Source organism: Haliaeetus albicilla, chromosome 4 (genome assembly GCF_947461875.1).
Source record: "Haliaeetus albicilla chromosome 4, bHalAlb1.1, whole genome shotgun sequence".
NCBI lineage: Eukaryota > Metazoa > Chordata > Aves > Accipitriformes > Accipitridae > Haliaeetus > Haliaeetus albicilla.
The window spans coordinates 24765842-24792950 of record NC_091486.1 but is presented as its reverse complement, the minus strand read 5'-3'; the positions used below and the strand labels follow the sequence as shown (position 1 = coordinate 24792950).

General features: G+C 37.2%; 1 protein-coding gene across 2 annotated transcripts in view; it reads left to right on the top strand.

The window, feature by feature from the left end:
* The window catches only part of SP3 (Sp3 transcription factor), a 35919-nt gene extending 9115 nt beyond the window's left edge, over positions 1–26804 (top strand). Inside the window, exons 4-8 of one of the 2 annotated variants that reach the window (XM_069781453.1) lie at positions 2258–2348; positions 2454–3620; positions 15541–15733; positions 22583–22779; positions 25044–26804. In XM_069781453.1, coding sequence (XP_069637554.1) covers positions 2258–2348; positions 2454–3620; positions 15541–15733; positions 22583–22779; positions 25044–25360 — 1965 coding nt within the window. In that variant the 3' untranslated portion in view covers positions 25361–26804. Of the gene's footprint in view, positions 1–2257; positions 3621–15540; positions 15734–22582; positions 22780–25043 lie in introns of both variants that reach the window. The other variant, XM_069781452.1, reaches the window with a different exon arrangement.
* Positions 26805–27109: the final 305 nt, after the last annotated feature.

Here is a 27109-nt window from a genome sequence, read left to right as displayed (position 1 = left end):
GAAAAATTATATCAGACTTGTAATGGTTCCCATTACTTTATCTTTCTTGTTCTAACAGATACTATCAGCACGTTACATTATACATTTATTTTATAATGACACACATTAAACATACAACAATCATATTTTTGCTTTTGGTATTTTCTGACTGATGTTTACCCATGACTTTTATGGATCTTTTGATACTTTACGAAACCTGCAGTATTTATATAGTAGTGAATTGAGTAGTTATGAACTTTCTTAGCAGCATTTCAGCAGCTGGTACCTATGTGTAAACAATATTAAACGCAAGAGTATAAAGCTAATCTGATAGCAGAGGAAAATGGAATTTTTTGCCTTTTTCTAGATAAGATGGTGTGATATTGAATATTGCATATTTTTTTTCTAATCTCATAAATTATAAGCCTGAAAGACTAAAGGATTTAAATATATTCTTTAAATGAAAAGCTAATGAGTATAAAAGGAAAATAATAAAATGGAATTACCATTACTCCTCTTTCTCTTTCTGATCCTTGAAGCATTAAGGCCATAAAATTAGTTTTGTTCTGGTGATGCTGTATCTATTTACTAATGAACTACCTGAAAGATTATATATAACTTTGAGGGCAAAAGAAGGCTAGCATTCTTTTTTATTCACAATTGTTATCTGTACAGCTCTTGAGAGGAATTTAGAACCAAGATGTTTGTTTCCTTATTGGAAATGAAGCTTGCCAAGCACAGTAAAACTTTTAAAATAAGTACTCGGTCTTCATAAATAGAGTATTTTTCTTGTACATGTAAACATTTTAGTGTCCCAGCTTGGAATAGGATAAGAAAGTGAAAGTAACAAAGTCCCAGTCTACACTGTGGACTAAATTCACTTGGATGCATGCCGCAGGATTCATTCAGGCTGGCTAAGTCTCAATGCCATGTTGGAGAAGAATAAGCTGTGTGCTGTATTTTGCATATCCAGGTTTTATTCTAAAGGACGTCAAGAGTGCAGCATGAGAAGGAAGCTGCAATATGCTCCGGTAACTTCCCTACCAGGAGTGATCACAGGATCAGTGCAGAAGGACAAACTAGAGGTGTTTTTTTTTTCTCTATGTGGACTCTGCCAAAGAGACAAAATTTGTTTCACAGAGCTGAATGAGTTTTTAGACAAGTTACTTACTTGCTGCTAAATATTAAGTTATTCCATTGGTTTACTGTAGTGCCATAAAACAGATAAGGAGAAACTTAACTACAACTTTTTTAGATTGATGGTTGTTTACGATACCAAGTTGGTTGACTACACAAATCTGTGCTAAGCATTGCAGGATGTTAAATCTAATTCTTAATACTCTATTCTGAAAAAGCTCGCTTTGGTAAAGAAAGGTAAGTGCAATTTACCTTTTCTTTACTGAATAAGAAACAAAAGCTTACTACCTCAGTCCTTAGGTTCTTCAGTCTTTAACCATCCGGGGGTCTGTTCTGAAACATTGACCTTTTCTATTGTTCCAACTTAATGAAGATAGATTTTTTTTTCTCCCCCCCCCCCCCCCCCCCCCCAATGGATACATATGACTAATCCAACTGTGATTTCAGTGTACAAGTCCTTAGTTTAGAGGCCTTCTTCCCTAGTGAAACAGTAACTCGTACAAGCTTATAAATACTAGGACTTTGTATTACGTGTAACTTAAACTGAGGCTATCCAATCTTTCCAACTGTGTGACTAAGTCACCTCTTAACACTCTTGGTACTGCTGAGAGTAACAACGTGCACATCTATACCATATAGACCAGAGTCAAAAGGCGGTGGAGCTCCAGGAGATACAGGTGACATTGGCTTCACAGCAATTCCTCCACTTCTGTGCAATAGGTGCCGGGCTAGGTAAAGAGCGTAGCTGAGTCCCAGGGTAATCTGGTGATGACAGCTCCAGCAGCCCCTGCCAGCTCCCTTCTTCCCACAGCCAGGGATTTGGATTACCCAGCAGCCCCCACACCAGAATAACCCTGCTGCTGGTCACCTGACGTAGCCATGGCACAGGAGCTGCATTTGACCTGCTCGCGAGCAACATGCAGCTCACGACCCACAGGTTGGTTACCCTGACTTAGGCATTAGCTCACTTACAAAATCTGTATTTCATAGTTCTAATCCGGTTGCTGTTGTTCATATGGGCTGCACTGCATGTTTTCTAGTAGTGTATCAATCTCTAGTGTTGGAACTGCATGACTGTTCTAGCATATAGTCTCTAGGTCTCTTGTTTTAATTTTGTCTTTTCTTTTTTCTTTTTATTCAGACAGGGGATTTGGCTTCTGTGCAATTAACAGGAACTCCAAATAGATGGGAGGTCTTGTCTGCAGCTCCTGCCACTATAAAGGATGAAGCTGGTAATATAGTCCAGATTCCAGGTGCTGCCACAGTAACTTCAAGTGGGCAGTATGTCCTTCCTATTCAGAGTTTGCAAAATCAACAAATCTTTTCTGTTGCACCAGGATCAGATTCGTCGAATGGTACAGTGTCTAACGTACAATACCAAGTAATACCCCAGATCCAGACAGCGGATGGTCAGCAGGTTCAACTTGGCTTTGCAGCCTCTTCTGATAATAGCAGTATAAATCAAGAAACTGGTCAAATTCAGATCATTCCTGGCTCTAATCAAACCATCATTGCCTCTGGAACACCTTCAGCTAATATTCAGAATATCTTATCACAGTCTGGTCAAGTCCAGGTTCAGGGAGTTGCAATTGGTGGTTCGTCTTTCCCTGGCCAAGCACAAGTAGTTGCTAACGTCCCTCTTGGACTGCCAGGAAACATTACTTTTGTACCCATCAATAGTGTTGATCTAGATTCTCTGGGACTTGGCAGTGGTTCTCAAACCATGACAGCAGGCATTAATGCAGATGGGCACTTGATAAATACTGGACAGGCCATGGATAGTTCAGATACTTCTGAAAGGACTGGTGAACAAGTTTCTCCTGAAATTACAGAAACCGCCACTGATAATGACTTATTTGTGCCAACATCATCTTCATCACAATTGCCCGTTACCATAGACAGTTCAAGTATATTGGAACAAAATGCAAACAACTTGACTACAACTAGTGGTCAAGTTCATAGTTCTGATCTTCAGGGAAATTACATCCAGACATCAGTCTCTGATGACACACAGGCTCAGAATATTCAGGTCTCCACAGCACAGCCAATTGTACAACACATACAACTTCAAGAGTCTCAGCAGCCAACCAGTCAAGCCCAGATTGTACAAGGTATTGCGCAGCAGACAATCCACGGTGTGCAAGCAAGTCAAAGTATATCTCAACAGGCTCTTCAAAATCTTCAACTGCAGCTGAATCCTGGAACTTTTTTAATTCAGGCACAAACAGTGACCCCTTCTGGGCAGATAACCTGGCAGACATTTCAAGTGCAAGGAGTTCAGAACTTGCAGAACTTGCAAATTCAGAATGCACCTGGTCAACAAATAACTCTAACCCCTGTGCAGACTCTCACACTTGGTCAAGTTGCAGCAGGTGGGGCGTTGACGTCAACTCCAGTTAGTCTAAGCACTGCTCAATTGCCAAATCTACAGACAGTTACAGTAAACTCTATAGATTCTGCTGGTATTCAGCTGCATCAAGGAGAAAATGCTGGCAGTCCTGCAGGTATTTATTTTACTGTTTTTGCAGAAAATTGTTTTTTATTATTGCATGTGGTTGGTTTAAATGGTGATAATCGTAACATTATTGTCTTGCTGTGGAAGCCTACAAAATACAGTGGGTTAAGTGTAGTGATAATAGATTTTATTTGAAACTACTGTTCCATTAGAAACTGCTGTAACAGTAGAACATAGTCCCACCTCACTTCTTTTAGTATAAGCTTCTGTAACTCCCAGCTGGTCATATTAGTTAACAGCACTTCTAATACAATGTTTATCGGTGCTTATAAGTCTTACCACACAGAAGATGTGAATACTAAATTGAGAAGGAGGAAAGCTGACTATCAACTACCACTCTTCTATGGCAGCAGTATCATTAGCATAACCCATTCTTCCCACTCCTGAATAGATGATGTTTTCATGGAAAATCCAAATATTTCTGTTGATGCAGTTTTTTTCCCCTGACCCCCTGAGGTGCTGTTGTTCATCTGCCATTTTGTTAAATTCGTTTCCTACTGATTTAATATCAGTGTAACTATGATGTACAAAACTCATGTAAGCAGAAGTGAAACAAGCATGTAAATATCAAAATGGAGGCTGTGCTTAAGAACATACGTGAATTTCCAGTACTATTTATTTGCATTATGTTTCAGAATGTACAATTGTTAATGATAAACGTCACAGTGTGTTTTATCTCTGTAAGCAAGGAAGAAAAGCTATTTTCTTAAAATAGGTGTTTCTTAATGTGAGGAAAAAATAAACATGCCTGTTTATTTTTGGTAACTTTGATAAAGTGCATTCCAAATTTCAGGGCGTAGCTACCTAAAAGAAAGAATGAGAGGTGATTGAGGTTCAAGACATTTTGCTGAACTGGAAGCCATTTAATCTCATCATTGCTGGGTTGTGCCCAGGCTAGTTATGAGGGGCAGAGTGAGCTGTAGAGGTAATTTGGGAGGGAACTGCTACACAAAGTAGTTTGGGAATTGCTGTTTTACTATAATCATGTGATTCAAGGCTCTGGTTCATTAAGATACTGAAGCATAAATGTTTAAGTAAAACATAAATGTTTTGTACTGTGTGCCTATTAAGCATGTGAGAAGAATGCAATGTTAAGTGAAGAGTGCCTAGAGGAGCTGCTGAACTGGGTTTGTTTCAAAAGTCTACTGATTATAATACTTACATAGTTACTGATATTGGTATAGTCTATGTCAGGAATCTTGCTTTAAATTTGAATTTAAAATAATAAGCTGGGATTTTTTTAACTTCATTTTGTTTTGGAAGTGACTTCTGTATTATGGACTTAATCAAGGCAAAGTTACCCAGACCTAGATAAGCCTGCTTCTCGTTGGCTTGTAGGCAACGGCACCAAACAGATGAGTGTGCTGTTCACAGCATTTGCTCTGCTGGGTAATCTTGATTCTTAAATTTTCTATTTCCAGTGACCGCAGAAAGTCTTGGTTTGTCTGTATCACACCTTGTTACCTATCAGGACATGGGGTATAGACATTAGTAACAAAAAGCAGGTATTGTGCATGATAATACAGCTAAACTCAGATGTCAGAATCCAGCTCTTGGAAGAAGGGCCCTGTGGCTAATACAAAATACAAGGAGGATGACAACTTCTTTATTTCTGAGATTTATATTTGGCATAGGATCATGTAGATAATGTTATTGCTTGTGGAGTAACAGCAGAAGCTTGAGAAGAAACATAGGAAAAGGAGAGAGGAACCAAAAGAAAAGACACATGAACAAGAAGTTGAGCCTGCTGTGTATATTAGTTTGTCTGTTGATGGTCCTTGAGAGTGTTTTAATGGTGGTTCATAATAAAATGCAAGGGAGTTCCATCAAGCATTCTTTAACTGTATTTTCCTGTGAGGAATTTCACATCGGAAGGGAACAGAGTAAATGGGATATATGAAATGTGATTAAATAGGTAGAAGCAGTAGATGAATAGCAGAAACTATTGCCTGAAGTGAATAGCTATAAACACCTGGTTATATAAAAGATAGGGTGGAGATTTATAGTGACATTTTCTTACTTGCCTAGGAAGAGTAAATGGACTGGAAGGTATTAAAACTGCCATCCCCTAAATTTGGGGAGAATTTAATTGGTCCCTCCTTTATGTTACAAGAAACTCACTTTTCCAAAGTAACGATCAATGTGAAACTGCTTCTAACTAACAGAATCAGACTGAATTATCTTGATTGACCTTCAGTGTCTTTTCCATATGCATCTGGTATTTTGTCTATATCGAAGTTGTCTGGGATAATCTTTTTCAGTGATGTTCCTCCCCTTCTTATTTATAATCCCTTACAAGATTGTATGGCACCCTTCTTGAGGTTGAAGAATAAATATGCAATTAGAAGCAGGTAATTAAATTGTAAAAAAAATGTTTGCAGTCAAAACTGTATTGCTCTTCTGATCTGCAAATGAGGAAAAACAGTTTAGTTTTAAACTGAATGAGGAAGGTATGTGGAAGTGACAGCAGAATGAGAGAAGTTAAAGCTAAAGGGTGAGAGGCTACTTGATTCCTCTTTTCTGCAAATTACCAACAAGCTTTGAAGCAAGATAAGAAAGGTTTCCCTGTATTTTCTCCCCCCAGCCCAGGTGATGCACTTCCTTCCATAACAAAGACAATTGGGCTGTATTTTGTGTTTTCATTTAGCAAAACTTTTCTACCTGAGGCAAAAATAAAAAGAACATATTCCTAGTCTTCAAGCAGAGATGGTTGGTAATTATCTGAAGTCCAAATAATGTAGATCGCTGTTTTAGCAGTGTAGCTGTGAAAACTGTGGGTTAGATTTTAGATTTTGGTAGCTACACCTACCAAAGGTGAGAGGTGTTCAACCAAGCCTCGCTTCCCAGGTAAGCAGCAGAGGGCATCTTTACTGTTTTCATGAGTGTGCCAGAGGAAAAAATGTCCTCCCCTAGGTCCTACATTGTGTTTAAATAATGGAAAATCATCACAACCCTAAACCAAAGCTAATAGCTTTGTCCAGTAAATGCACAGGTTTCTTTGAAAAATGTCCAGAAATTATGCTTCTACCAAAATGTCCACCCAGGCATACATATGCAGAGCTTTCCATTGCACTGAATTTGTTCTGAAAGTCTTGGCTGAGCTTTTTTTTATTTTACAGTGTTTATTAGAGCTCATATTCCTCCTCATTGTGCTTAGTGTTGCCTTGTGGTAGAGAAGGAAAGGGTATTGGTTAGTCATAGCCGAAACTTTCTTCAGCATTGCTTTTCAAAACAAAAGCTATATCAAATAGTATCTACATGTTAAACACTGGCAAAGAGGTATCTTTCTCACCTGTGTTCTGGCTTCAGTCTTCTGGTCTTGAGAGGAAGTTAAACCTGAGAAAGCTCTTTAGTAGTCTACTCCTTTTGTTGGCAGTTTGTAATAAAATACTGCATTGTGTGTAACAAAAAGAGCCATTACACGCACAGTTCACGTTACTCTTTAGCAACTTACCTGTTCAAGAAAGGTATTTATTTTTATTAGCATGTTTATAGATTTCTTCTTCAAACATTTCATATAGAGTAGCATTCCTTTTGGAAAAATACAGGGTACTGAAATGTACCAACTTGGTTTTAATGTTTCTGATCCTATAAGTTTTGTCAATTTGAAACAATTTTTAAGTTACTGGATTTTTTTTTTCCCTAAAGCCATTGTCCAGACAAAAGAGACTTAACAGTGTTAATTAAAATCTAATTGTAATAGCGTCTCAGATAATTGATTAATGTACTGAATCAGTTTTGGATTTGTTATTTCCTGAAAAAAGGCAATTTTACCAGGTCATGTCTAAGTTGCTTAACTCTTTATAAGATACTGGATGCATTTTTTGTTTTCATGCTACTGGAATAGTCCAGAGAAGTACCTGAAGAAACTAGCAAGTGACCTGAAAGAAAGTGGCATTGGCTTGAGAAGGGACTTTGCTGCTTATCAACCCAGACACACTCAGCTGGAAGATTCATTTATTTAAAAATAAAAAAAACCTACAAACAGTTTTCCAGGTTGGTCTACAGTTGGAATAAAGTCAGAGGGATTCCTTTCAAGAGTTGACTCAAAGTGCCACTGCAAAACTAAGCTCTTCATTTCTGCATCTTTCTTCCCACCTCCTCCTCTGCAGGAGTATACACAGCTACTTAACGGACTCATCTGCCTGCTGCCGTTGAAGCTTACAGTCATGCCTGTTGATGAACTTATACCAGTTGATAGAGTGGGAGTGGTTGGCTATTTGTGGTGGGGACTTCATTCCATTCCTGCCGGAACCTGAAGTCTTTATCATGCTGAAGTAATTTAGCTATTCTAAATTTGGCCAAAAAATTGGCTGACAATTTTCAAGGTAAATAGTTGCCCGAGTGACAACTTATCTTTCATCTGCTGGTATCTTGTGAGGCTTTGGTCTAACATCTGTTAGGTAAAACAGTCTAAACCCCCAAACAGACAAAATTAAAGATGGAGTATTTACAGTTTTACTTGCAGGGATGGTCATTTCAATGTTTTAATGCTTCTGGTGAAGTAGTGCAGAATACTACTTAAAGTATAGCTTTCTTCTGGCATCTAGTTCTGGCTGGTTTTTAGTGTTACACAACTTAGTTATTTCACTTTCTTTTTTAACTTCCAGTTTTTAACCTTATTAATTTTACTTTCAGTTATGCACTTTTTCCTTCTAAGGCATTCTTTATACCAAGATTTTGAGAGAAGGGCATGGTGGTGTTATGAAATTGAATCTGATTATTAAAAAAAGTCTTATGAAATGCATAAAGTAAACTGAAGCAATGATGTTAAGTAAATATTTTAATCTGACAACATCTGTTTTGGGCTATCCCATTTACTTTTGAAGCATTTAGTTTGCATGTTTTAAAATCAAAATAGTTAAAAACAATTCCCTCACTGTTTTATTTTTTTATATGAAAAATTAAATTGGAAACTGACAAATTTAAGTTAGTGCAGGAATTAGCTATTCATGTACCAATCTTGTGTAAATAGTTTGCTTTCAGCATGCTTAAATTACATTCCTTATTTTCTCATCATTTTCAAAGGAAATTAATAAATTGTGAAAGAATTAGACAATCATGCTTGTATGTGTTTCACAATCTTGCTTGTAACAGCATATACTCAACTACCTCACTTCAAGTGTAAGAAAGTTTGCATAACTTTCAGTTAGTCTGATTACTACTTTAATGTAGTATCTACTGCTGTGGAATAGAACTGCGTTTTTCTTCAAATTCTTGAAAAGATTGAATTGTCACATCCTTCCTCTGTGTCTGTACTTAATGTGCTTTTCTGCTCTGTGTTCCAAAACAGCTCAGAGTGTAATTAATTTTCTTGCAGCCCAGGGTGGTGAGGTGAAACTTTGTTGTATGTATGTTACTCTTACGTGAATATTCTGTCATGTATGCTGGGTGTCTGGTGATGCAACTTAGATTCTTAAGGTTAAGGAGGTTAGCCTGAGTTACCTTAAGCTCAGATATCCTCAGGATGTTCACGAAAGAATATATTCTCAAGTTTCAGGTACTCGTTCCTTTTTCATTTTTCAGATACCCTTTTTAAAAGATACTCCTGAAGCAAAAGGAAAACTCTCTTATACCTGTGGGGATGTATGGCAAGTATCCATGAAGTGAAAGAGGCAAGGGATTTTATTTCCAGTACTGCTTCAACTTAAAAAGAAGGCTGGAAACTCATCCTCTGTCTTTTTGCAGTCTCGGCGCTTTAGGTCCATTGTTTCAGGTTCTGTGCAGTTTTCTTGCCTTTTGAACTTCTTGGCAGGATCACATACTTTGATTTTGATCTCTCAAGCTAACTTGTCAGTATCTGAAGTTTCTACCAAGGACAATGGCAATCTTTTCGTAATGCCAGGAATGCTCACCAGGATCCTAGTTGTGATTGCCCTCTTGAAGATAAGGCTGGGTTGTAGATGGGTTGTCTTTCGCTGCTTGTAGAAGACATGTTTTTTTAAAAGGTAGTAATTTTTAAGGACAAAAGGGGGAAAAAAAAATATACATTGTCAGTGGCATGTCCTCATTATTTATCATACAGAAATGATAGTTCTTAATCTGCATTTAAACTTCATGCCAGTTTTAATCCATGTATTCCATGTATGTTTTGTACTTCATTTTTCTCAATCAAAATGTTTTACTGTATCCTAATAAGTCACTTGCTGTGCAGAACTCTCAAGTATATTACATCAATAATGGTGTCATCATTGATTTAAAAAAAAAAAATTACTTTTTAATCTAATTGTTCCCGTAATCCCATTTTGAGTGGCATTAATTCTTCCCCTACTTCTTTGAGTCTTTTTTTACCCTTTTTCAGTATTATCACAGTGCTAGCTTTTTTCTAACCCACTGGAGCATTCACATGGTCAAAGGCTTGCAGCATTAAAACTGCAGAGAGCTCTTCAGCCTTCTCTTAAAATTATTGAATGAAAATGATCCTAATCTGTTGATTTATTAAGTGTTTATTTCAACAGCTGTTTTTACATCTTCCTGACTTACTGTCAGTGGGAAGCTTTTCATTCTCATCTAGTGATAGGACCTTTATTTGGCTTTTACCTAAATACAGAACAGAAATACTTGTTGAACAGTTCTGCCTTCCTGAATTACTGCTGACAATTCTGTTGTTCGACCCTAGCAGCAGTCTAATACTCTTTTATGTAGGAATACTTAACCCCGCTGGTCACAGAATTCTCTATGTCTTCCTGCAGTTTATGGCTTCTTCTATATCGAGCATGATCAACTCTTCCTCCCCCTTTCTAGTTAATCCCCTCTTATATTTTCAACTATGGGAAAAAAGAAAAAAATAAGGGCATGCTGCAGCAGGCATTACTGTCCATAAGAATCCAAAATCTTGAGAATCTGTAGACAACACATCTCAAAGAACTGCAGTTACTCTGAGGTAAGTAACTGTTCTTTGATGCATAATATGTGTTGTGGTAGCGCTGGCTTAAGTACTTTCGTGATTCAAATTTTTAAAAAAATCAGCTTACAGTAATGCATAGGATCACTTGGAAGTACAGTATGTGGCATTTCTTGCAAGAAAAGAATCTACAGCTCCATTTTTAATCATTTTGCTAGTACCGCTTAAATACTTAGTACTGTGAGGTCCCGCTCTTAGACTTGGACACAACAATGGTTTTCCTCAGAAACTTAAAATCTGATTTAGAGCTACTGAAACTAGATGATAGTCTTTTCTTCTGAGCTGACGTTCACAGGTATTTCAAGATGACATTCTGTAGTGTATCTTCTGTTGCCTTGTAATTTATTACATAATAAAAATGCCTATATTCACACTTAAGTTTTGGGGAGCAAATCAGAGTAGAAATCATTAACCTTGTTGAGCTCCTGTCTGAAAGACTTGCACAGCTGGCCAATTAGTAGGGAGAGTTTAATTTAGATTTGTTTAGGAAGCTTAGTTGAGATGGGAATGAATAAACAGAGTGTCTAAGAAAGTTGAACATCTTTATTAAAGCTTCCTCACATCCAGAGATTAAGGCAAGATGAGTCCAGATACTGAGGGAATGTGGGTTGCACTGTAGAGAAAACTGAAAACAAAATTAACAAGAAAAAGATGGGAATTTACATCTGTTTTCTTGGGAGGGGTGGGAAGGGAAGCATCTATTTGGAAAAATAAATGAATAGGCATGACTGATTACAAGATGTTGAAAGTGCAGACAGTCAATTTGTGATGCTGTGAGGAAATCGGTGTGAAGGTATGTGCAGTGCTGCTGCAAATCTGTTTTCAGTTGAAAGGCCATATTTCTGCTTTTCAGATCAGGAACTTGTAAAGTTTAGCTGAGTGAAATGGCAGGTTGGCTTTCAGCATCTAGGAAAAGCAGCTGAACTAGAAGCCTGCAGTTTGGAGACAGTTACAGGTAATGTTGAGAGTGCCTTTATGTGACATTGTGCAGAGGCAGATACATGAAAAAATTAAAGGGGTGGCATAGTTCTCAAATGAAGCGGTTGTGCACTGCATACTCCTCCCTTCCTAGTTTATCCCTGTTTCTGTGGCTGTTGGTAAACTAATAACGTCTGTCATAGATGAAGAAAACAGCGTTTTATTCAAGTCCTAGTTGAAACAGACCAAGATAGAACACGAAGCTTAACTGTTGCATTCATCTGATACATGGTGAAGTAGGTAAATGACCTGGCTGTATCAGTGGGCTGCAGTAATTCTCTCCACACTAGATTATAGTTGAAATGTACTCAAGAATAGGTTAAGCTGTATTTACATCTGCATAGTTTCATCCTGTCAGTTTAGTTATTCTTCTCTGAAGCGCTTTAAACAACTCTCTTAGTTATTGTTTTTATTTGCCAAATACACTTAAACTTGCTGCATATTGTAGTCAGCTCTGGGCTTTCTGTGACTATGAAATACTACCTTTGGATCAAAATTGTACACCAAGATACCAATTTCTATCCTCTAGAGGAAAGCAAAACCTAAAACAAATCTAGCTCACTAGATACCAAGAAGAACTTGAAGAGAATATATGGTTTTCAGAATCAGTAGGCAGTTTGAAACAGTATCTGTCTGAATTTCCCTTTCATACTTACCTAGTACTAGGTGTTGAACTTAAGAAGTAAGGGCATACAGAAATTTGAAAGCATGAAAGTAAAATAGTAGTAAAGAAAACGTAACCTTCATTTAGCCTGTGTTTAATTGGTAGAAAACAAAAGTTGCCTCAAATTTACCAATGTTTGCATTGGCTTCTCATGACTTAAGGGATTATGCAAATTTTTTTAGGCCCAATTTTTTGCAGAGTATGTGTAAAACCTAGTATTCTGTCAGTTGAGGCTGAATTAGAACAGAGCACGTCCAGAGGAACACCAAGGGAGAAATGTGGAGTTGTTGCTATCTATATGAATTTGCATAATCTCCAGTTCTATTGCACTGGAGAAGACTCTTATCTTTTGCTCTTCTCCATGGTTTGCCCTTTCTACTCCTTCATTTTCTTACTGTTTAAATTACAGTGACATCCCCTCCTCCCCCCAAAAATAGTGATGGAATTTTCCCTCATGCAATAATGTAAAACTTACTTGGAGGGCAACAGACTCATTGGTTCTAAGGACATTGTTAAGGCAATCAGAGTTGCTACAGGATTTGATACAGTCCACTCCCTGATATACTGCATCCTGGAGAGGCTAGATAAACACTTCATATTTTGGTATTTATTTAATTTTGTTTTGTTTAAAGTATAATCTACATAATTGGGTATTAAAAAGTCCTGTCTGTAAATTGGCAGTTCATATTGTACTTTTCTGTGTGCCTGGAGTAGAAGATGGTCCTTCTGAGGAATACCTAAAGCAATAGCTACACTTTTTGCCTTACCAAGATAACCAGGAAGAGCACAAAATTACATACACAGTACTACTTTGACTTCATTTCAGTTTTGCTTTTTTAAAAATAATACCATAAACTATTGTATGTCTATGCAAATTGTTATTTCTTCCAGTATCCTCAACTCTTAGGAGTGTTTTGTCTGTCCCTCTTTTTTTGTCCAAATAATTTTCTCATTTATGTTTCCACCATTATAAAACTATTATGAGACTTTGTGCTGCTGCAATAGTGGTGGTGATTGGGAGGGACTGCGAATAGAGAGATGCTGATGAAAAAAAGTGGAAGGAACTCATAATGAAGGTTTGCAAAGTGGAACAAACATTGCATGAGTTGAAGGTATAAAGTCCTGGATACTGATATGCAGTAAGAGACATTTGGGACATGTTTCTACTGTTAGGTGTATCTGTTATTAGAGTGTGAATTTGGTGTGTCAGTGTAACAGAAGAAATCATATGTTACATGGAATGTTTGACTTCAGTAGTGGAGTTGGGTCTTGGGTGCACAGATCCATACCCTAATTTGATCCATTGATCTTTGCTAGGACATGTTGATATCTCTTTTCAAGTATGTGTATGCAGTGCTAATTGGATTCAGCTGCTGACTTTACAAACTCACTATATGCCAGTGTCTAACGTTAGTAAGTTCATAAGGAAGTTATCTTCTTAATACAGTGTTTTATTTTATTAACATTACTTTAATTCTTATTTTAAATAAAACCAGAATTTATACAATGTATGTTTTGTGGAACATTTGATTGGTAAAAGAATTTTGAGTACGGTGCATAACATATCCGGTCCTAAAGAACTGCTTGGAGGCTTGAACTGGCCTGTGCTGGCAGCCTTGCCACTTTGCTGTATTCAGATTCCTATTATGTGCCCATTGCATAAGAGTAAATTAGGCTTTTGCCTTATTTTAAAATTGCTGTAAGTGAATGTATTAGTATACTTAATGGTATCCAGTTTGAAAGATCAATTCTATAAACTCTTCGTGTGCTGTGTAGTGTTTTAATCTTTGCTAATGTAAAATGAATTTTATATATAAAAAGTATATACAAATTATCATAGATAATAAAATTATTTCATAGGTGAATCTCAGAAAATGACTTAATTTGGCAGGAACGTTAGTTTGATGCCTAATACAGAAGACTAGAAGTCACCGCAGAGGTTTTCTAGGTTTTTGTGTGAAAGATACTTGTTATGTTGGCTGTCTGAAATTCTGAACTTCTTATGGTAACAGTGAAGCTCAGTGTGCAGGTGACTTGGGACAAGCCTACCACAGTAGTACTGCTGAATGTTACCACATGCATAAAGAGCCAGCAAAAGTGAGTGTGCTAGCTCCTGGATTCCCATAGCTCAGAGGCTGTCATATTCATGCAAACTTAATTTCTAGCATTGACTTTTGCAGCCAAACCAGATAAATATTCTAGACTTCCTGGTTTCTGACCTGGAATTCTCTTGCCAATGTGGTGGTTTCCTAGAGAATTATTTTAACTTTAGTTACATCAGTGATGTGGTTTACAGCACAGTCCTGCAAATGGTTATACATGTGCAAGTAAAAGGAAGGCAAACTGTTGTGTTGGGAAAGACCGGACGGAAACTTTATTAGCACCAAGCAAATTTTTGTGTGTAGCTACATCCTTTGTCTCTAAACAGATGAATGCTGGACATGATTTGAAAGGTAGACCAGGTAACTTACTCTTTATATGTTTTATCATTAATGTCTTTTCCTGGTCTCTACTGAGGTAGGATGCTGTTTATGATCTGACCCAGCACAGTTTTTGTTACGTTTTATCATGCAATCTGTGCAGCTTTGTCTTCATTCTACAGATGATGGCTGATGCACTGACTCCCAGAAAGAATTTAGAGTGGCCACAGTCCTCAGTTAAGGTTTCAGTGTTTGAGTGGGGTTTGTTAAGGATACAATCTACATGATAACTGCAGTTTGTTCTACATTGTTCCCTAAATGTTTTCTTCTCTATGTATAGTGGAAAAAGCATAAATTTGAGATGAGAAGGGGAAAATGGAACAAAGCCATGAATATTTTTTTTTTGTTTTCCTTGGATATCTTGGTCGTTCTTAGGTCAAAACCTTTTATTTAGTTGATTTCTCATATTACTTCATATATCATTGTGCATACTGAAAACTTCTGAAAATCATCCAGAAAAGCTGTTTCTACTACATGTCACATTAATTGAGAAATCCTGTGGAAACATAAATGGCTATTCAGGATCATTTGAAACATGTGTTTGGTTTTTTTTCGACCTCTGTCCAACCTCTGGTTCCTCCGTTTTCCCCCAAGTTTCAAGCAAGCAATATCCTCCTGGTGACAGCAATCCCTACCAAGAACAGTTCAAACTTAAACTTTAATACTTTGTTATAGCTTGTCTTTAACTTTGAAATGTATAGTGAGATAAACTTTTAAAATACATTACAGGTTACAAGGGCACAGAAGCAATGTCAGTATGCACTGAAGGATGTTGACTTTTGACTGACATAGTGCTCCCAACAGTAAAAAGATTTGATCATTATGGTTTCCTTCTCTCTATTTAATGGGCTACTTATGGATCTGTGTTTGTTCTTTTCCTCAGATATTAGGATTAAAGAAGAGGAGCCTGATCCAGAAGAGTGGCAGCTCAGTGGTGATTCTACATTGAATACCAATGATCTAACACATTTGAGAGTGCAGGTGGTAGATGAGGAAGGGGACCAACCACATCAAGAGGGAAAAAGACTGAGACGAGTAGCTTGCACATGTCCCAACTGCAAAGAAGGTGGTGGAAGGTATGTAATGTTTAGTGTCATGTAATGGATGTAATGATGACAACAAATAATGTGTGAGGAAAAAAGGAGCCTTAGTTAACAGCAGTAGTCTGCAGTGAGAGAAAACTAGAGGCTTATGCAAAAGAGCTTATGCAACAAAGGACTGCCACCTTTATTTCTGGGTTTGCAGATGGACGAGCAGATTATTCCATCCTCTCTGAGTTACTGCATTGAGATTAACAGGAAAAATCTGGAGTTAGATGCCACCTAGTACAAGTGAGGGGGGTAGACCATTGCCCTAAATAATATGAAAATGAAATATTTTGGAATATGCACATCCGTGATTGGCTTCTATCATATGTCAAGGACTTGATTAAATTATGCGTTCCTGCATTTCCTTACTGATTGAGCATTTTTCCACAGTTTGATTGCTTTAGAGTGTTACAGAAATACAGTTATCCTGGTTTTCTTATTCACTGGTTTCCTAAGAAAAACAAGGTTTGTATAATAACTCTAAATACCAAATTTTGAATTGGCTGATTGTTTTCAAAGTTAGTGGAGATTTGGCTAACAAAGAGGTACTAAGTAAAACTTCAGGGCTGCATAGGAAGCCATGTTTTATTATTCTACATCTCATGAAAGTATTCTTCAGCTTTTTGTTACTGTAAAGATTTTATTCTATTCCAAAATGCTTCGTTTTAAACATCTTGATTATGGATATAAGAGAGGAAGTAGGGATAATAGGCTGCCTTTTACAAGTGAAAATATTTAGGTGTATTTGTGCTTGATATAATTGTGCAGGGGCTTCTTTCCAGTACACTAAAATTTGTCCATTTTGATAATAGTTTCTTCTCTAAAGTGGAAATCTCTATTTATGTGAGAACTACAGTGTAAATTACTGAGTTCTCTTTAAAGAACCTGTCAGTGTCCTATGGCTCTAAGAGTTCTAATAGTACTGACTGAATATGTCTGTTGTCAAGTCTTTTGCGGGTTTTTTGCTATATATTCTACATACCTTCTTTGCAAGTACAGAGAGATAATATCTTAGGCAGCCATGCTGAGTAAATATTAAGTGTTTAAGACAAATACACTTTCATACATTTACGTCACAGATGAAGCTAGTGATAATATCTGCTACCAAGGTTATACAGCATTTTTGTCCATCAGCTTCCTCTTGTTAAATTCCTATGTGTAGTTCACCAAAACCTGGCACAGACATTTCTAAGTACTTGGTGAACCTTGGGTCTGCCATGAAGATCTGCCCAAAGTACACCCTGGGTTGAGATTTGCTTCAGGCTGGGAGAAAACTTTGAAAATGTTGATTTGCACTGGCTGTACTCTTAGGAAACACAGAGATTTCACATGTTCCATCTTCCCTCGTGCTCTATTCCAAACTACAGTGGCTTTAATTTAGAGACATCTTTACTTTAAAATCCTCTTCCTTCTAAGTGGAGTTGCTATAACACCAAATTTTAAAGTTGAAGCCCAAGAGAGAATCTTTTTGAGAGATGGTTTTGATGAAGCCTGAAGAAAAGCGTAGTCTGACTGAAATTCAGATATGGGAATTTGGGAAGGAGTTGAGATAAGTGCTAGGACAGAGTTTAGATAGGTAAGAATCTGAAATCCACTGTAAAGGAAGGACTGGACACATCAAATGTACAAAGTAAGTAGGAAAACTAGGACAGGAAGTCAGGATGTGAGAAGAATTAGAACTGGAATAGAAACAGGATAATGAAGGAGACAATGGTGGGGAAACAGAAAAAGAGTGAAAGTGCCTACAGTTGCTAGAGCAACTTTCCCACTGTAATGTAGAATTCCTTCAGAGTCTAGCAAAAAGGAGTAAGCCCATTTGGGGGAATATTTTCCTTTTCCCTCTGATACATGTTGATCATGTCCCATAGCTGCTACAGTTACTTATTTATCTCTAGTGCTGTAATTCTGAGTTTTGATTTGTCTTTCAACTCCACTGATGACTCATAGAATTTCAGATAATAGGACATTTGGTTTTATAAATTTCTTCAGATAGCATCCACAATTCTTAAAATGATGTTAAGGTTGCAAAACTGAAAACTTGGAAGTTGGCAAATGCCAAAGTTAAGATATCCTGGGCAACTTTAATTTAATCCCTTGTGCTTATGCATTATAACTTTGTTTCTAATTACATGACTGCATACTGTTTTTTTCATATGACCCCAGTGCCTTTCAGCATATAGGATGGATGTACAGCAAGTGAATCAGGGCTGTGTAATGATTGGCACCTGCTTCACTTATTGCAGAAATTGGAAGGCATTTAGGGAATGAGATACGGGACTGCAGCAACAAGGCTCTGAAGTTTTGGAGGTATTTGTCTATCCGCCCCACCTTTTCCACTGCAGAAGTACTGAGTTCATTCCTGTAAAGAAGTCGATTGAGTTGAATTGTGAACATTTACAGTACTCTAAGAAAATATGCTTCTGCTATATTGAACTTGACACCTCAAGCTGGTTGGTGTTTCACAATTTTGGCCTTAATCTCTTTCTACCTTATATTTGGATGTATGAAATGTTTGTACTAGTTCAAGTTCACTATACAGGAGTGTTGCAAGATGATAAATTCATTAATGTTTGTGAACTGCTTAGACACTGTGAGTGTTGTGGGTACCCATGATGAGGAAAAGAAAAGCCTGTGGAAATGAAGAATTCTGTATTTAAGATAGTACTTAAATAATATGTAACTAGTAATACAAGAAAAGCACATTAAATCAGTATGAAAAAGCTGAATAGCATTTCACTCAACGAATACTATCCTTCCTATGCACTGAATGGGGTAGGAGAAGGTGGTACATGGCTTCGCATGTGCAGACTTCATCATAATTTCATCTTTTGTGTAGCCTTAGTTTTGGCATTTCTTGTCTTCTCTGTTCTCTGGATGCAGAGGGGAGTTGAGGGGTTCTTTCTGCTTTTTGTTGTTGGCTTTTGTTGGCTTTTTTTACTCTCGATACAGAATTAGTCTTTGCAGTCTTGAAAGGATTTCTATTCATACCAGTCCTGTGAAGTAGGAAGCCACTATTATCTTTACCTTACTTGGCAGGGGGAAGGTAGGAAAGGAACAGGATGATGTGTTAGATATGTAAATTAAAACCTTATAGCCTCAATCTTATATAGTAAATGGGAGATAAGTAAAATGGAGGGGGGGGGGGGGGGAGAGATGTACCTCAAAAGATAACTCTGATCCCAAACAGGCTGTATTAGGCTTCTAGTTAGGGTGTCTGAAGTTAGGTGGAAAGTTCACCCTCCTCTCAGTTACATGTGGAGATTTCACCCTCCTCTCAATTACATCTGGAATTACATTGAGATGTAACTACTACTGTCTGGATCTATAGAGGAACAGTGCTTCTAAGTACCATTTCAGGTACGTAACTCTAAAATACACGTTCTGAAAATAACTAATAAGTGTATGTTTTACCCTTGAAATACTTGATGTTCCTCCTGGAAGTGCTGCTGGACTGAAAGTCCCGTTACTCGTCCCGTTACTCATTGGATAAAGGTGTCTCCTGCTGAAACCGTTGCATTCTGCATGGTTACTGAGAAATGTGGTTTCCAGTCTTTATAAAGCTAAAATGTACTATGAAAATACTTAAATAGTAATTGATTTGAAGGCTCCAGTCGAGGAGTAGGCCTGAGTCGTATCCTTTTACTCAGTGATGATGGTTATTGGCCAGTGCAGCATGAAAGGCTTCTTAGCATGACGTGTTAGGGCATACTGCCAGACTGTCACAGCTGCAAAGCGTCCAGATAGAATTTGGCTCGTATCCAGTCAGTTTAGAACACACATGAAGCAAACATGCAGATAGATGCCTATATGAAGTTGTGTAGAATAAATACACGTAGTTAGTCGTTCACAGTAGTCTTGCGGATTTTGTTCTGTGAATCCCTAACTTCCTCCTCACTTTGAACTTCGGAGTCCACTAAGGAACTCTGTCACCAGTTAGGCAAGGTGCTTAGAATTATGTATGCTACATTGCCTATGCACAGTAAGCTGACCATGAGTTGAACCTTGGTTTCCTTCAGTCTAGAGCAAAGGTGCAATTAAGCAATTTCAAATGATTGACTTAGGAATCTGAAAATTATTCTAAGGGAATTTTGATGTGATTTCATGTCATTTGTGTCACATTTATGTATTGTATCATGCATAGTTACAAATATTTGTACTGATTATTGTAAAGGGGAAGACTATAGTATATTTCGAGGAGGTGTGAGGATGAAATACCAAATATAAAAAAAATATTCTATATACAGAGTATATTCTTAAATGCAGAAATACATTTTGTTATAATAAGTGCAGGCTGAGCACTTTTTAGGGTTACATGGATTTGGACAGGCAAATAAAGACACAGGATGGTGGGATCCAGTGGAGAATTCTTTCAGTTACTGAGACTATATAATGGAGAAAGAGCCATGGGTGTTCCTTTGCCTTGCACTGCAATTGCTGGATGCCTTGAGCCACCAAACAAGAGGACCTGAAGTAGGGCTGTCTAGAACTGAATCATTAGATGAAGGTGAACATAGAGCCTGTGGAACTGGTTGCAGTAAGGCAAAAGGAGGAATACAAAAATTTCTTCCTTGGAATTTGGGGAGCTGGGTGTTTTGAGCTGATAGATGAATGCTATTGGAACTGTTACAGGTACAGTGAGTTTTGTGTGGTGGCCTAGCCATCTGCAGAGGCTGAGAAACCAGAAAAGAAAGGGGGCAATCTAAAGACATTTTGCTAAATGCCTTTGAGATTGGCTGAATGTTCAAAACTTGTGAAGCTTTTCCATAGGTAGCATAGTACAAAGTTAAATGCCTGACATTACAGTTAATTTTGCTTTTTAATCTTGGCTTGACAGAAGGCCATGGAAGAGTGTGAACCTGACAGTTTAGATGTAGCAAAGCTTACCAAAAATAGATGTTTCAGCTAAGGTAGGAGATGTAAAAAAGGCAGTGTTTGTCGTGGTCTGAAGTGATCTGCTTTTGGGATATTTGAAAAAGGAAAATTAAGTCAAAAGTATTCTTGCCAAGCGTAATAATGATGGAAGAGCTTAAGATGTCAGGTCAGATGTCAGAGAATTTTTTGCATGAAACTTACAAACAAGCTGGATGAAACAGACAGGTGAAATTTCTGTGAGGCTAAGGATTGACGGGTGGCAATAAAATGAAAAAAAATTAGATAGATAAGCAGAATCTCTTCTGTCACCATATCCATAGGCTCATTATGAGTCTACTGCTACCACAGCAGTGTCAAAAGCCTTCCAGACTCTCTATTTCTACTGCCATTGAATTTGTTCTGAAGTCAAAACCTACATTGTCATGACAAATAATTAGTATGTAAAAGTGATAGATTTTTTTCTTCTGAGACAAAATGACTAATGAAGCACTATGAAGATTGCTCTATATTGAGACTTCTTAGAAACATTTTCTAGGACTTAACTAGATTTTATCTCCTTACTTTTCTGGACTGTCTGGAATGTTTTAGTTGCATATGTCCTTAGGTTGGAATTCCCTTTAGATGCTGTGAGTTTTTAGAGTGAGTTAATTTCTGTGCCTGTTCAGAAATGCTTGCTCCAAGTGCTAGCTTGTTAAAGTGTATATGCATTTTACCCTGAACCCTCGTTAGATATAAACCAGAATTGTTCTGAATGCAGGGATGAGAATCTAGGTCTAATAGTTGCTTGGCAAATCCTTCAGCCACTGGATGGTTAAGCAGAAGTTGAGCACTCAATTTAAGGAAAAAAATTGCCTTAAGGAGGCAACTGAAAATCGTATAATCAGTCATGGAGGATGGAGTGCCCAAGACTGTGATTTCAGAACCCACTTAAGCTGTTCTAAGTTAACATTGCTGATGAATAAGGTGGCCTGATCCTTGGCAGCATTTTCCAATCTCCTCCCTCATACCAGCATTTACCATTCATATAGCTGCACTGTCAGCCAGATCTATTCCCTGGAGTGCCCGTTTCGGCAGCAGCAAACACTTAAATTGGCTAAAATCAATCATGATGCCCTGCACTGGCCAGACTGATCTCTTTCTCTGGGTCTTCAGATGCTTTTACGTCTCTCTGGTGGTTTTATTTAAAAAAAAATAAATTTTTTTTTAAAAGTTAGGCTTTTCTGTAAGGTGCTTTCCCTGAATCAATCACCTACCATTTCAGTGAGGCAGCATCGTAAAATAGGCATCAAGCTCAGTAGTATGGATTATACTATCTGTGAATTATTTGTTCATTTTGATGGATTTTTTTTTTTTTTTCTGAAATGCCAAGGAATTAATTTAAATGTCACCAAGATCAGCTGTTTCACTGCCACTCCTTTTAGTGGAAATATTCAGGTTAGTAAGCTTGTCTTCCAACCTCAACCGCTTCTTAGGTTTCCCCAAGATGCCAAAAGTCCCATCTGTTCTCTTCCCAGTTGCCAAAATCTCGTTTCCATTTTGGCAATTGCAGTCATTTGTGTTTTTCTTTGCCAAAACTGTCTTTGGTATGGTAAAAACTGAAACTAGGAGAAATTTAAAATATGGGCACTTCAGCATCAAAGTAGTACAAGCTGCTGTAATGACTGTATTTCCAACTTTGTATACATGTATGCTTGCTAAAGATTACACTTCTATCATTTAAATTTCACATGCTGTTGAATTTATAGTTAGTTGCAGAATGAGGATAGTATTATAGAGTTTAGTTCCAGCTTCTTATGGAGTGTACTGGACTCTGGTTGTATTTTAAACAAAAATGGGAAGCTGCTCAGTTTTGTTTGCAGATCTATTGGCATATATAGCCCCTCTTATATGTATGACCGGTATTTAGGAGGAATGTATTAGAACGAATAACTTTTTCTTTTTTTTTTTTTTTTTTTTTTTTAACAGAGGCTCCAACTTGGGAAAAAAGAAGCAACACATTTGTCACATACCAGGGTGTGGCAAAGTGTATGGAAAAACTTCACATTTGAGAGCTCACCTCCGCTGGCATTCTGGAGAGCGTCCATTTGTTTGTACTTGGATGTTCTGTGGCAAAAGGTTCACTCGCAGCGATGAGCTTCAGCGACACCGAAGAACGCACACAGGTTTTCAGTCTTTGATTCTGGTGCATTTAACTAAAGACGTGTCATGGAGAGGGCTTGGATAAATAACTTTTAACAGGAGAACAGATCTTTGTATTGGATGGATTTTAATGTAGCATGACCTTTCTAAAATCAGTTAACATTTAGAGCTATGTATACACTTTAGTTTCTTTGGTAGGTTTGAGGAGGAAAAACAGCTATCTTTTTTGATTCAGAACTGACATTTAAGCTAATATTTAATATAGCTTAATCAGAATCCTTTGATTCAGGTTCAGCAGTGCATTTCATTTTTTTGAACCAGATTAAAACTGTTGTTCCAGCTTAAAACTTCAATAATTTTCTCTCATTTTAAAAAAGAAAAATAAAAATAGAGGGCTAGATGTCCAAGAGATTACACGTCATTCACAAAATCAAGGAAGAGCATGTGATGGTGCATCATTCTACATCTTCTGGTTTCATGGTTAGACTACCTGTTAGGGACTCCAGGTTCACATTTCTCCTTTTGTCTAACACAAAGAAAAGAAATTAGTCTAGATCTTCCACCTCTTCAAGGAGCAGTTTGTTTCAAATCTATTGTCTGTATTACCTATTTTCCTACAAACTGAACCCATAATTACATTCTGCAGGATGCTTACCTTTTAAAATTAGACTATTCGAAAAACCCCGTAACAATAGATAGATAATTTATGTGGTTATCCGCATTTACATTGCTTAGAAAACTGTCTTTGCAATGTCTATGAAAAATATTTCATGTTTTGTACCCAGTGGTATGCTTTTGTTAGACATGTTGGATGCTTGAACCCAAGCTGGGATGTTATGGTCTGTCTGGATGGACAGCCAGATGGGTTTAAAAAACAGAAGCCAGTTGAATGATCCAGCTTAGAGGGTCTGGTTAATGGTTCCTAGTGTACCTGCATAACAATAAAAAGTAGAGAACTGCAGGGATCTATCCTTTGATGTGTTTTAACATCTTTATCGCTGGCCTGGAGGAGGCAACAGAGTGCACTCTTCTTAGGTTTGCGGATGACACCAGACTGGGGTGACCGGTCAATGCATTTGAGGGCAAGGCTGCTATTCAGAGGGACTGAGGCTGAAGGAATGGGCTTACAGGAACCTCATGAAATTCAGCAAGGATAAACACAAAGTACTGCACCTGGGTTGAAATTAACCCTTGCAGAAACACAGGCTGAGCACTGACTTAGTTGGGAAGCAGGTCTACTGAAAAGTACCTGGGAGTCTTGATAGACAATCAGAACATGAGCAAGAGCCAGCAGCAGAGATGGCTGGGGCTGTATGAACAGAAGCAGAGACACTAGTTCTAGGGAAGTGATAATCCTCCCCTTCTCAGCAGTGGTTAGACTGCATCTAGAATATTGCATCTCGTTTTCAGCCCCCAATTTAAGACAGACATTGATCAACAGGATTGAGTTCACTAAAGGGTGACCAAGATGATCAGGAATTTGGAGCATTTGCCTTATGAGGAGAGGCTGTAGGAACTGGCCTTATTCAGCTGCACAAAGAGAACAGTAAGGGCAGGGGGGAGCATAATAGCAACCTTCTAGTACCTGCAAGGCCACCATTAAGAAGACAAAGACAGACTTTCCATGGTGGTGCATTGGTGGGAGGATGAGAGACAACAGACATAAGTTGAAACAAGAGCAGTTCAGACCAGATATAAATAAAAACTTTTTCATTGTGAGGACAGCCAAGCACTGAAACAGGATGCCCAGAGAGTTTCTGTAGTCTCCATCTTTAAAGGTTTTCAAGACCAAACTGGATAAATTCCTGAGCAACCAGGTCTGACCTCATAGCTGACCCCGCTTAGAGAGAGATCAGACTAGAGACCTCCAGAGGTCCCTTCAGACATGATCTTGTTTGTCAGTCTCAAGTGTGATTCTGCAGGAGCTTATATAGTCTTCCCTGTCCATCATTTGGCAGGTTTTGTTCTCCTCTTAAATGTTATTTATTGGTAATAATTGCAGTGAAACTTAGCAGCCTAAGGATATGAGATAGCAATATTCTTTAGCTTGCCTGAAATATCTCCCCAAACTCAGGGAGACACAGAAAAATAAATCAATTCTTTTAAAGGATTTGTATATCTAGAAATTTAACACACAAGTTTATCAAGTTGGAACACTTTTTTTCTTCAGTATAGATGTTGTTAGAATTCTGACTCTAAAAGGCAGTAAGTTATCCCAGTTTTTGGTGTATGTGTGATATTTTTAATGTTCTTGAAAACATTTTTTTTTTCTTCTCTTCTGTGACAGGTGAGAAGAAATTTGTCTGTCCAGAATGTTCAAAACGCTTTATGAGAAGTGACCACCTTGCCAAACACATTAAAACACATCAGAATAAAAAAGGTATTCACTCTAGCAGTACAGTGCTGGCATCAGTAGAAGCAACGCCTGATGATACTTTGATTACTGCAGGAGGAACAACACTTATCCTTGCAAATATTCAACAAGGTTCTGTTTCAGGAATAGGAACTGTTAATACATCTGGCACCAGCAATCAGGATATTCTTACCAACACTGAAATACCTTTACAGCTTGTCACAGTTTCGGGAAACGAGACAATGGAGTAAATATTACACAAGATACCTATTAATTGTGGTTATTTTTATACAGTAGTGAGAAGAATATTGTTCCTAAGTTCTTAGATATCTTTTTATTGATGTGCAAAAATTTTTGGATTGACAGTAACTTGGTTATACATGACACTGAAATGCCTTACTTTGTATGATATTCCATAGTATATTAAAATGGTAAAATTGCATGGGTTTTGTAGGTACTTTTGGAATCTAGAAGAGATGAAATTTTACCAAGTTATATTAAAAAAAAAAAAGAATTTAACAATGGAAATGGTAGTCTAACCAAATGCATCAATCCTGTGTGGTTTAGTGTAAAAAAATGAGAACATGTTGGTATTTATCTATTGTAAGATAAAAGAAGTTGATGGGTGAAAAGAAATCATGTTATGATAAAAGAAATTTTGTAATTTTCTTGATGACTGGAATTTTTATTATGCATAACTGACAAATCAAGTTTCCAAGCAAATGTTACATAGTATAGGCTTTACTTAGCTCATCAACTTGTCATTTTGAAGCTAATTATTTTAATTAGGTTAACTATGTACAATATTTTAAGCATTACTCTTGTAAGATTTTGAAAACTACATTTTAACATGGAACTCTAGGGATAGTCACCTTTTAAATCCTATTGAAAAGCCATGTTTAAGATTTAATTTGCCAAAATGATGTCTTGTTAATATTCTTTCAATAACCAAGGTGGGCAATATAACCAATGTTTAAAAAGCTTAAAATGTTTAAAAAAAAATATGTATAGGTTGAGGCATTTGGGTGGTAAGGCAAATGTTATAGTGAGGTATATCCCTTCTTTTGAACATTGGAGGACCAAAAATAAGGTGTATTGCGTCTCAGCAGTGATTTTTATCAAATCTTTTTCCAAAAAAACATCTGTCTGCCAGGGCCTTAAAAGCCATCATGTAAATTACCAGTAAAATATAACATATGCAAATACAACAGAAAAATCACTTCCATATTGACAGTACTCCCAAACATATGGATATAGTCATAGTGAACTAGGGGTTTTATGAGGTTTTTATTTGTTTGTTGTTTAGTTTTTGGTTAGTCAATCTGCATTTAAATATCAGCCATCTTTCCTTTTTTGCTTCTTCCCTTAAAAATTGTATGTATCCAGTACATTTAACTGATAAACATATATGTTTTTTATTATGCTGAATTTTCTTTTTATTTTTTAATTACTGTTTATATTTTCAATTATAGAAAAATGTACAAAATGAAGTTATATAGCCAGTCTGTAAGTGCTATACCATTTTCAGAAAATGTACAACAATAATTACTGCAGTTCACCTATTTACAAACATTTGGAAATCTGTTCATTTGTTATTCTTAAAACCACCTCAAATTTAAAGGCTACCTTATTGTACGTTTAAAGTGTATTATAACAGTGTGGTAGTTAATAAAACACTATTTTTTTTTCTTTTGACTTGAGTTTACTGTAATTCTTGTTAACTAAAAAGTTGTAATTTCATAACACATCTTGATAGCCTGAGATGTTTTATTATTTTGCACTGGATGGTGGGAAGTAGAAATGGTGTTTCCTTTCCTTACAGGCAAGGAGATAGTAATACACCACCTCCTCTCTCTCAGCCCCCATCTGTATGTGTACGGACATGCATGTGCTGTATACTATGTTGGTGTAGTGGTAACTTTTCTGACGTTATGCTGAGCAGGCACAAAGGAAACATAGGCCCTATCCTATAGAATATGAAAATAAAGTAGCATTTAAGT